The 11,997-nt window shown below is 38.6% G+C and overlaps 1 protein-coding gene across 1 annotated transcript; it reads right to left on the bottom strand.

Moving 5' to 3' along the window:
- Positions 1 to 1,929: 1,929 nt before the first annotated feature.
- Positions 1,930 to 11,853, bottom strand: flt3 (fms related receptor tyrosine kinase 3). Its single transcript, XM_056434003.1, has 24 exons — positions 11,461 to 11,853; positions 10,744 to 10,826; positions 9,833 to 9,984; positions 9,616 to 9,740; positions 9,378 to 9,489; positions 9,128 to 9,267; positions 8,830 to 9,008; positions 8,575 to 8,713; positions 8,256 to 8,433; positions 7,987 to 8,087; positions 7,731 to 7,845; positions 7,420 to 7,628; positions 7,216 to 7,328; positions 7,007 to 7,139; positions 5,924 to 6,028; positions 5,722 to 5,832; positions 5,481 to 5,637; positions 5,195 to 5,307; positions 4,922 to 5,055; positions 4,473 to 4,595; positions 4,268 to 4,379; positions 4,074 to 4,173; positions 3,132 to 3,237; positions 1,930 to 2,999 (listed from the first exon to the last, which is right to left on the bottom strand). Exons 1-24 carry the CDS (start codon positions 11,486 to 11,488, stop codon positions 2,784 to 2,786), a joined length of 3,084 nt encoding a protein of 1,027 aa, XP_056289978.1. The 5' UTR covers positions 11,489 to 11,853; the 3' UTR covers positions 1,930 to 2,783.
- Positions 11,854 to 11,997: the final 144 nt, after the last annotated feature.

Below are 11,997 nucleotides of genomic sequence, written 5' to 3' on the forward strand. Positions count from 1 at the left end.
TACTCAAATGAAACCTGTTTTACCTTATTTGTTAGAAGGATCTTGTGTGGTGAGGACCACACTTCTTCCTGTCTGAAGGAATATAAACCACAGACTTTATTCTGTAGCCAAATCAAACTAACTGACTTGAGTTGGGTCAAGGGTCAACCCTGACATGAGTCCCCAACAATCCTAAATAACATGTATGCGATATCGTCCAATGATAAAGAACATTATTTTGGGGAGTAGTTGTATATTTGCCCATCTTTAGTAAATTACTGACTCAGTATACCATGTCATCCACTTATCAGAAAATAAGAACATGTTATCAAATACAGTTGTTAATAACATCTCCACAGATAAAAAGTGTGCTTGTAAATCAGCATAGCTAGCATACAATATATAATGCTCGGAATAAAGAGAAAGCTAGACTTCTTAGTGCCCCACGAGGCAGTGAAATTACACCCTCTACTGCCCAAGTAACGCACACAGTATCGCTTTTATTTGCAGGAGTACGTTTAAGTACATTTAAGGTACTTGTACATACTTGCTTCTCCACTACACCTTACAGGCTTGTTGTGTACTTTTCCTTCCACTACATGTGTCTGGCAGCTTTACTTCTCAACACAGGTGGGCTGGCCATAGGGGATACCGGGGAAATCCCTGGTAGACCGAAGGGTTGGGCTAATCCATTACCGGCCCACCTCTATCATCACCTCTGACATCACCGGCCCGACTATATTCTGCTTCACAGAACAAGTTAAATTTACTCTAATACCTAAAGTCAATAATCACTGACTGACATGTACTCCTTCTGGTCTGTTGTCTCATGGTTTCCATCTTTTTTCTTGTTTTAGGTGTTATTAAAAGTCAATCACTCTAGCCTATAAGCACTTGCGTCACTCGCTCGCTTATGATGCAGATTTTGAGCGCGAGCCGGCAGCGTAGCAATCCTTTACAGGTGGAGCTGAAAAGTTATTTGGGAAACCACCAACTGGTGACAATGATATGATGGTGAGTTGTGGCGTTGACTCGGCCAATGTTATAGCTTGCTTTTCACAGAGGAGGTAACGTTTCCTACAAGCTAGTCACTTGCTTACAATTGATGAGTAAGCTATCCATGGTTGTAAAGAGGGCAATCTTATAATTTCTAACAATTTATGTCTAATAACTTATGTCAAATAACACTTAAGTAAACCATCAAGCTTGTTATGCTAACATCACTGTTACGCACAACACTGACATTATAAACAATGTTAATATGTTATCTAGATTGATAATTCTGCTGCTGGAAGTAGCAATCAGGGGCCTGAGAGCCAAGATAAGACCCAGGGCCATACCGTAATTAGTACAGAAAAGTATACTTGCATGTACTTAAGTACGACTTCAGTGTGTGCCATTTTAGTACAAGAAAGTACACGTAGTATATTAAAGTACAACTTATGATACACGTCCAAGTCGACACCACACAGGACATCACAGCCCACGATCAGTGCACTGTTGTCATACCGTATGAGCGACTAGTTGCTGTGATAAGATGTGAGGCATCCACTGGGCAGTATACTTTGTTGGATGTGAAGCGGTGTATTATAAATTCCACTGATGGGGCCTTCAATATGCAAGGCCAATAGAAAAGTTGCATGCTCTGCACTGCTCTCCGAAAATTGTCCGACTCAAATCCACGTGTCGTGCTATTCACACATCCTAAACCTTGTGCTGTCAGAGACATCAGTGTGTACTAGCAGGTGGCTCTCTTTTCCCCCTGATGAACAAGAGGACAAAGCGAGCTCAAAAGTCTGGCTTCAGTTTATTTCTCCAATATAGTTCATACTAATTCTATCCTCTGATTCCAGTTTCTTTATTGTGTGGTCTTTCTCTGCTCACATTCATTCTGCACAACTCTGTAGTTATACGTATAACCATCTGATACTTGCCCAGAGTTAAGCATAGTAAGCAAATTGTGATTTTAATTGTTTTCTTTCTTTACATGTTCCATTATAATAAAACAATTAACTTTCACACGCTTAACACACCATTTCAAAACCCTTTCAGATCAGCTGAAAGCTGAAAACAATACTTTTTCTGAACTCATGAAAAGTTGCCTTTTTAGAGATTGACAGGTATGTCACAAACATGAAATGATATTAGAGGATATTATGGAATAGTTACTCCTCTTTAGACTTTTTGTAGTAATGGAAAACATGTTTTAGGGTTGAACTGTTGACCGATCAGACATATGCAGGTGACTTCCATCGGGATCACCAATTTTTTTTAATGAATGTGTAAAAGTCCATTTTACTGCAGGTATAATGCAAACACACAAAATAAAGATAATAAAGAAATCCCCTAAAATATAAAAAAAATAAAGCTTGTTTTGAAAATGATTACAACATTTTTCGTTTGATCTGTAAGTAATAGCTGCTGGTATAAAACATACAAACAATATACCACAACAAAATAATTGCCATCACATTTAACTGCATAACAATACACATGATATATGGTGTATATGATCAAATCTAAAACTAAAAGTGGATCAGTTGCTACAGTATGTAGACCGAATGTATAAAAATGTTACAAAACTCCATATCTTACATGTCTCTAGTCCTGAGAATATTTAGCATCCTTTTATACAAAAATGTTTTTAATTTCAGCTGCTCAAAAGGAATTTATTTATAATATTGTAAAAAAATCTTGTTGCAATGCTCTAAGAATGAGAAGCAAGTGATTTCTGTCACTGAGATTATTACCATGAGAAAAAATGTCAAATATATATAGACCAATTGGTTTTAAGCATTTGGGGATCACTCGGCATCAGCTGGCTTCACCAGCTTCTCGTCAGCTGCCACAGTGTCTGCGTCGGACACTTCTGCTCTGCTTTCTTCAGTCGTACGGGGTCGGCAGTAATCATTGGCTGACTGAGTCTTGTCCTCTTTCTTCTTTGTCAAGGCGGAAATGTCCAAAACGTCTGCTGTGTTGTGGTAGTCGCTGGATGTCTGGTCGGGCATGTTATGGTAGAGCTGAAAGAGCAAGCATAGAAAGCTGCTTTTAGATCAGAGACCATTTTAACATGTCTATCCAGCTGTGGAGGTGAGCAGAATAAAAACTCTAATAAACAATTTCAATGTGTGTAGCTTGCTTTACAGGCCTACCTGCTCCTCTCGGTCTGTCAGCTGATCACACATAAAGGACACCAGTTTGGAGAAGGATGGCCGGTTGCTGGGATCCAGAGCCCAACACTTACACATCATCCCGTACCTGGAGAAGGAAACCACGGAGATTCAATATTTCGTAAGATTCCTTGTTATCCATAATGACTACAAGTCAAAGGTCGCTGCACTGCTGTATTTGTTTTGAAGACAGTGGTGGAAGAAGTACTCTGATAATTTTCTTAAAAGTGAAAGTACTGATACAACAATGTACAAATACTCCATTACAAGTACACTTCTGCATTCATAATCCTACTTGTAGTACAAGTACAGAAGCAATATCAGCTACATTTACTTATAGCTCCAAAAATACTGTTAAGTGTCCCATTTCATCCTGTTACAAATATGATGTCATTGGATAATTGGCACTTGTGTATTAACATGTTAGAAAAATCAGTTGAGCTGGTGAATGTTCAACCATTTTATATACAGTTAAATCACTAACAGTGGAAATAGCCAATTCTTATAAAGGTTTGGCTATAATTAGGACAAACTAAATGTACTTAAAACTCTGTTAGTGTAGTTTGATATTTGTTTTAATCAAAATAAGTTATAAATTAAGTTCTTAACTAACTGTATTGAAGTAAAAACACAATATTTAGTTCTGAATTATGGTGCAGTAGAAGCATAATGTAGCAGAAAATAGTAACAGTAACATTAAAGTACGGATACCTCAATATTGTACCAAAGTACATCACTTTAAAGTTACTTTTTCAACACTATTTGAAGATGTTGCCCCTCGTTCAAAAAACGACATCAGCCTGCATATCTAATATGCTGACTCATGCCGTATTACTGCTTCCCTTCATTGTGATCATGGCACATAGTACGTGATTCTGTTAAACCCATAAACATAACGGCTGCATACAGACAGGCAACACCTACACAGACTCGTTTGCGTAGTACGGACAATCCATCTTGAATCCTCTTTCAATCATTGAATAGAACGTGTGATCCACCTTCATTCCCGGGTACGGAGTAACACCTGAGAGTTACACAGACAGAGTTGGCATTAATCAGTATCGGAATTGATTACATGCTTGTCTTTTAAATGCACTGAAAGCGGTCGCAAAGTCTACCAAGTGAGAAGATTTCCCAGAGCAGAATGCCATAAGCCCAGACGTCACTCTTCATGGTGTAGATCCCCTGGAAGGTGCTCTCTGGTGCCATCCACTTCACTGGCAAACGCACCTGAAAAGCCATGTGACCCGCATCATGTGTAAGACGTGATCAGAAATATTGATTATAGCAACCCTTGAAAGCTATAATATAAAAGTATCATACATTTCCTCTCACGACGTAGTTGGAGTCGTTGTCGATGTCTCTGGCCAGTCCGAAGTCACCGATCTTCACCCGCCGGCCCTTTGTCACTAACACGTTTCGAGCTGCCAGGTCTCGGTGGATACACTGCGGACAGACAGGACCCGTCATCAGAGGCAGATTTCCTTCTAGATTAAGTGATGGATTGTTGGGTCTATAAAATGTCATATAACAATATATAAAACAAAAGTTATTGTCTTCAAATAGTGTGTTTTGTCTGATTAATAATTCTTATAGGTTTACTATCCATGCAGGATGTAGTACAAAGAAGAAAGATAAGATAAAAACTATAGGGACTGATTGGTAATCTGTTTTAAAATGACTAATCAGTTATCAAAATGGTTCCATATATTAAAAGTGTGGGTTGAGAGACGTAGATGTAGAGCGTTTCCACCATGTGGACCTTTTATTACATTCTTGGAGGAGAGGAACTCCATGCCTTTGGCCACTTGGAAGGCAAAGCTGAGAAGGTCATCAAAGGTCAAGGTTTGCAGGTCTTCTGTCTGCAAATCTGTCTGATCATCGGGGTCTTCGTGGATCATTGGCTCTGCAGATGAACTGGGATCAGTTAGGATCAACACCACTCAAAGAGATCTGTTACTTTCTGCTCGGAAGCACTGAAGGTGTTATTATACCAGTTTATTTGTCTGACAACATGCATGTTCTAATTTCAAGTATTTGTTCACCTTCAAAGCTGTCCATGTCACCAGAGTTGATGGTAAGGAGAGCGATGTCCTCCTGCCCTCTGGTGGTAGAGCCGTACATGGGCACATAGTTATCCGCTGCTGTGTCTAGCTCACTGAGAAAACACAAACGTGACTTTATTGCCAATGTAAAGTTAAACTTTCAAAAGAGTTATTTTACAAATATGCCAGCACTTATTCAGAATCTGTTCTTTATGTTTGATCTCCCATTATTGCTAAACTATTCCCAATATTGCTCTTGCGACCCCTGGTTTCCCGTCGTTCCCACCCAGAGCGTTTCCTCGGCTGCAGGTTGTGGTAAAGGATGCTGAAACGGTCCTTGTTGAACGCGTCGGTCACACACTTGTGGTAGCGCTCTCTGTTTGTCTTTAGGTAGTTCAGTAGATCTCCATAGCAGCAGTACTGGAAAATCAGGTATATGGGTCCTGTACAGAGAAAACAAATAAGAAATTATGGCACTAGATGTACATCATCCCATCTGACCAAAGTATTAGCAGTGGTAACTGTACCCAAGTCAGTGCAGGCTCCCAGCAGGTTAACAATGTTGGCATGCTGACCGATGTGAGTCAGCATCTTCAGCTCCGACATCAGCGCCTCCTTCTCCACCGTCTGGTGTTTCTCTGCGGCGTCAAATATCACGTCAGCTGCTGAAACGACCTCCATAAAAATGTTTAGCATTTTGCTCACGGAATAAAGAAATGAAACGCTGACCTTTCAGCATCTTGACGGCCACCTGCTGGGAGACTCCAGGCTTGTTGATGCCATAAGCTGTGGCCTGGACCACCATGCCAAAAGCCCCAGAGCCAAGTTCTGGACCTGGGAGGACACAGACACACAGACACACAGCAAAGTCAACTTTATTGCCACATTGTAATGAAACTTGCAACAATAACGTTAAAACAGTCAGGCAGTGGTGGAATGCAACTACGAGCATTTACTTCTGTACTTAAGTGCAGTTTTAAGGCGCTTATACTTTATTTTAGAATTTAAATTTCATGCTACTTCTCTTCACATCTGTTTCACAACAAAAACAACAACAGATAAAGAGCAATGCACTATTAAATATTAAACCAGTGGTACATAACTTTTTTCTATTTTAGCTTGTGGCCTCTTACAAAAAAGAAAGAAAGAAAGATATGTGCACTTTTATTAATCCCACAGTGGAGAAATTCTTCTCTGCATTTGACCCGGGGAGCAGCCTGAGGTTCAGTGTCTTGCTGTCGATGTTTATGATTTGTTAGAGATTTCCCCTTTAATCTTCTAAGATGGTTTCATTTAAATACTGTAATTGTTCAAGGCCCCAAAATGTCTCTCTCAAATTTGAAAAAACAATTTTTTTTTTTTTAGATTAATCCAATTTTATGTAGCAGAACTTCTTCTTCATATTACAACAACCTGTGACCCTTTGAGGGTTAGTAAAGTAAACCCTTCTAACAACATGTGAGGTAGTTCAAACTAAAAGCTTCTCCTAGTCAGCTGCAACAGTAAAATGCTTCGAACACATCGATGCATCAGTATTAAGAAAATTATTTCTTTAAATCCGTCACAGGCTGCACAACTTCTTCTTTTATTTTCCTTTAAGTACATTTTTCTTCTTTTTTGTGTGTGGTTCCTTTAACTAAATGAAGCTGATAATACTTGTATACTAAGTAGGATCCCGAAATGCAGGAGTTGTACTTATGCTGTAGGAATTTTCACACCGTATTATTGCCCCTTTTACTAAAGTAAAGGATCGGAGTTCTTCTTCCATCACTGCCGTCTGGTATCATGTCTGATGCTCTGTGCAGTTTGTACCCAGTTCCAGGTTCTCTCTGGGAAACTCCCATTTCAGGTCGTACCCAAACTCCTTGAAGTTTATGTAGATGTAATCATTGTCATTGGGTCCAACCATCTGGATGATCTGAAGCTGGGGCTGATACTTGGGTTTCTATTGGAAGCAAAGGGGATGGCATCATGTCCTCATGTGTGTTGTGTGTGTATGTTTGTCAATGTGTAATACATACCTTCTTTTTGACAAAGTACATGAGCACCACGCTAACTATTGCCAAAGCCATGAGCAGAATCAAACTGCCTACTTTCAGCACCATCATGCTGTCGTTATCATAATTTGCAGAACCTATAAAAAACAGTGACGACAGATAGTTTCTAATGACAGGCATCAGAATAATAATAAATTCATGGTTTTGATGTGAAATCAATCTCGCTACCTGTGGAGGCCTGGGGTGAAGTTGGGTAGTACATTAAGTTTGTGGTTTGGCACCAGGAGCCAACTGAGTTTGTCAGGCAAACCCTTAAATGATGTCCATCCACTAGATCTCTGCTCAGAGAGCCCTTGATCGTCTTCTCACAGGAGACATCCGAGTCTGTATGAGAGGCATCTGGGATCTCATCCCACGAAGAGTCTGTTTCACAGATGCTAGAATACAAAGAGTCAGGACTTGAGGAAGTCAGAATCTGTGTGTGTGTGTGTGTGTGTGTCTATGTGTGTGTTTACAACAACAGGCTATAATGAGTATACCTGTCATTAGACAAAGAACATAACATCCAGGTATAAATGGCTGGCACAAGACTTGCGGTCTCAAAGGTGATGGTATTGTTGTCCTTGTTAATCCCGAATTTGAACTTTGGTGTGCCTGTAACAACATTAGAGGACAATGCACATTGCAAAATTGTCAAAATGTCATTGGAATGTAATTATTAAAAGTGATATAATCGTGTTGAAGTTACTCAACATATGTTAATCATTCCAGACAGACACAATAAATCTCTCTTACCTACAACACACACTGATATAGTCTTTGTTTCTATTTGTCCACCAGCCTCCAAGTGTAATTTATAATCTCCTGATTTGAGTACATCACGTAGCTTCACAGTCCTGAGAAGACAACATCCATTATGAAACCACTCAAAGGTCTTCCATAACACACCCCATATAATTCCAATTTCCAAAAAGATAGTTTGTAGAAATGTACATGAGCATTAATAAACAACTGTGTAACATTTTGAGGAGTTCAGCTCCAGAAACGTTGCTTCATGCAACTACCTGTGTTTTGTCACCCAATTGTCCCGGATGCATTTACTCATGTTTTTATCAGGAGCTTCCCAGGAACAGCGCTGGAGCACAGGGTGGTAGGAAACACTGGCTTGCAAACCGGAGCGGGATGCATTCTGAGCTGATATGATCAGACTCTTATCCATCTGGACAGAGAGGAAACCCCCCGCTACGGAAACACAAGATTATAATCAGTGCATGCGCAAATTGTACAAATTAGAGTAAAGTTTAGAGAGAACCATTCCGTGATAAAAGTTAAAATGACTGCACAACCAGGGAGAAAAAACAAAGTGAAATTTGCTCTGCTAACCTTGGACGTGAACGTCAACAGACTTTGTATTGTTGTTTTGACTCGTGCAGGTGTATGTGCCACTGTGGTTCCCATTAACTGACTCGATGAACAGGTAGTCCATCTGACTGCTTTTATGGCCATCACTTTTAATGCAAATCTGGAACAAAAATATGTTGTTGTTGTGATTTAAGTGGGAAACACAAACATAAAAGAGAAATAATTAATTTGTTCTTCTTTTTTAAATCACAATGATCTCAGTGGGAAATACTGTACCTCCTTCTTGACTGTAGAGGAGCAGGGTAATATCGTGGTGTTCATTCTTTTGCTGCCATTCATCCACACTAGTTGCATCCAATACTGTGATTTTATTCGGCAGCGCAGAAGTAAAGGCTGACCAGGGCTCACGGTGACTTTAGAAACCTCATCATGTTTCATAAAGTTAGCGTCCAGGTCTGAAACACACGGTAGGGACTCAAGTCAATTACTTTTATAAACTGTAGTCTAATAATTGTTTGTTAAATACATATTTTTTAGAATGTATTTTAATGGATTTGTTAAAATATCGCATTACCATAGTCATAGAGTTGAGAGCATTCTTGTCCTTCAGCGTTTGTAGCACAGCACATCACTCCACGCTCAGAATATTTACTACTGGATATTGTGCTAATTGCCATTACACTGTTTGCAGGAACATTGGTCCCATCATTGTTTCTGTTCAAAAGGAGGAATTCAGAAAATTATACCACTGTATACTCATGTTTTTTTGATGAAGCTAGTAAACATTCTCATGAATCCTGCATACATAGTGGATAACATCTTACCCAGTCCATTTGAGTGTGGGCTTTGGGAAGCCCTCAGAGATGCATGTGAAATAAGGGGAACGCTTTCTGTTATCCACTTTGTCCAGTGTCAGCTTTGGTTTTGTGGGACGTTCTATTAAAAAAAACAGCAACTTGTCAAAATTTTATCAGCATCAATCGGTTCAGTGTTTGTTTGCTGTCGTGAGTCTTAGCATTGTTAGAGAGAGGTGATGAGACTTGAGAGAGGGCTGCCACTCACTCATCACTACATGCAGAGCCACAGCCAGTGAGGAGCTGATCCCTTCGCTAGTTTCACAGCTCAGCGTAAACTCCCCTGAATCCATCTCAGAAAGCGGTGGCAGGACCATGGAGTTACTTCCATTTCTGATGGGGTTTAAGAAAAACACTCAGGTTAAATATATACACATAATACAACCAGGGTAAACACACCTACACACACATATACATTCACTTACACCGTCAGTATTGAGTTTGCTCCTCTGATCCAGTGGCAAACAGGGAATTCAGAGAAGTGCTCCAGGGAGATGTTGAGCTTCTTGCCAACACACACCTCCACGCTGACAGAACCAGATGCATTCAAGTAGTCAGCTGGCACAAAACATGCCACCTGAGAGACAAGATTCACCATTTAATGATCGCACAGTGTGTAGCCTTCAATGTGGTTGCGTGATTAGGATTTTGTAGAAAATTTGCAAACTACGGTATATGGCAAACTTTATAAACTTTATAAACAAAAAAGGCTATGTTTTATTAGACGTATAACATTCATTACTCAATGTCTGTGTTTTAATTATAAATCATCCACAGGATTAAGTATACCAAGCTGAATCGAATTCCATACATGTCAAAAATAAAAGAGTCTGCTTTTAAAAGGTGTCATCTTTTCAAAGGTTATACTAAATAATGCAAAAACAGACACACTTCAAACTGATGGGCAGAAATAAAACCAGTAAATGTATACGTGTGGTTTCTGTCTCCGGTGTTTGACAACCTTTTGTTGCTCTGCAGTTTTGTTTCTACGTGAATCCAAGACAATCAAAATATATTTGTTTAATCTGCTTTATGGTCGATAGAAGACACTGTTATGACATGAACGACAACAAGTTATGTGCTAAAAAAAGAAAACAACGGATAACATCATCTTATATTATCACATTATATTGTATTATCTGTAAAACCTACCGTCTGAATGTAGTGTAATGTGTAGTTTACATTCCCTGTACATTCAGAGGAGTTCACCAATAATTTATAGTTTCCCTTAACTCAGTAATGTTTCTGAAACATACAATTACTCTGAAATACTTATATGTACATAATAATATGACTTGATTAATTAAAAAACAGTAAATATCCCAAAGGTTTTTACCTCATGACTGGGCACACACGCCTGATTCTGCACTGCGATGCCATCAGAGCAGAGAAGCTCGACAGCACACAGAAGAAAAACAACTAGAAAGACAGAACATGTTAACTTATTTTTAAATGTTTGTGTATGCTTTCTGAATAGCCTGAGGCAATAAAAAAAGTGGGTATTTCAAAGAGATGTACATGAGAAATGCAATCATAAAAATAAGGAAATAATATTGTCATAAAGGTACCTCAATTGCAGTTATACCCTTTCTGTGGTTTATTATAATGGTTATACGGGACACATAATGTAGTAGACACCTGAAAACCCATTCACTTATTTTGTTATTGCAGAGACAGACACATTCTAGTTTTTAGACATTTGATATTTCCAACAGAGCAGCATGTTCCCTTTGTATGATGAATGATACCTAAAGTCTCAGCCTCTCAACAAAAGTTAGACACTTTTCATTCTGCATACTGTATTCTTAAACTACAGGTGAATGTCAACATTTAACTGAATGTTTCACACTTTATTTGATTATTCTCCAAAATGTTATCTTCAAAAATGCAAAATTAAAGATATTATCCTACCATTATTTTAATGATAAAAGGCTACAGAGTCGGACAACATTTATATTTATTGAATGAATAGCCTTAACATCTTTAAATCCTCTTTTGTATTCACTCTGCCAACACTGCTAATAACTCAGAGACTTAAAGTGGTCTCACTCACCCGCAATCATATTTCTCTGCCTTCGCATTGATGCTTTCTTTCTGTCAGTGTCACATACTCAAAGTCATTTTAGGATCGGACAGCGAAACTTTGATGTGAATGATACGTGCGTGCACCTTTTAAGCAGAGGAAGTATCACTAGAAACGATGACGTTGTCAGCCACGCCTGGCTGCACATTTCTGTTAAGAGAAATGTAAAAAATATAGTAGGATCATCATAAATGTACAATAAACTATTACTAATATCACAATGGGATATGACGGGAGCCAAAATAGCATACAAATAAAATCATGTACATGTTGTTAGAAAGTCTTACATAACGTCCTTAACTGTATATACACGTTTATTATGCTTAGAATGGATGATTAAATTAAGTGAGAGCTGACAAAACTGCTTAAAACTAGATTTAAAATTACATATTTTCTTCAGATAAAATTGTCATGATTTTATATTTCTTACCGGTTATAATTTCACCTATCAAATATTTGATAGATTTTGTCTTAAAAGAATTACAATAAAGACTATACTGCATATTA

Source organism: Pseudoliparis swirei, chromosome 16 (genome assembly GCF_029220125.1).
Source record: "Pseudoliparis swirei isolate HS2019 ecotype Mariana Trench chromosome 16, NWPU_hadal_v1, whole genome shotgun sequence".
NCBI classification, from domain to species: Eukaryota; Metazoa; Chordata; class Actinopteri; order Perciformes; family Liparidae; genus Pseudoliparis; species Pseudoliparis swirei.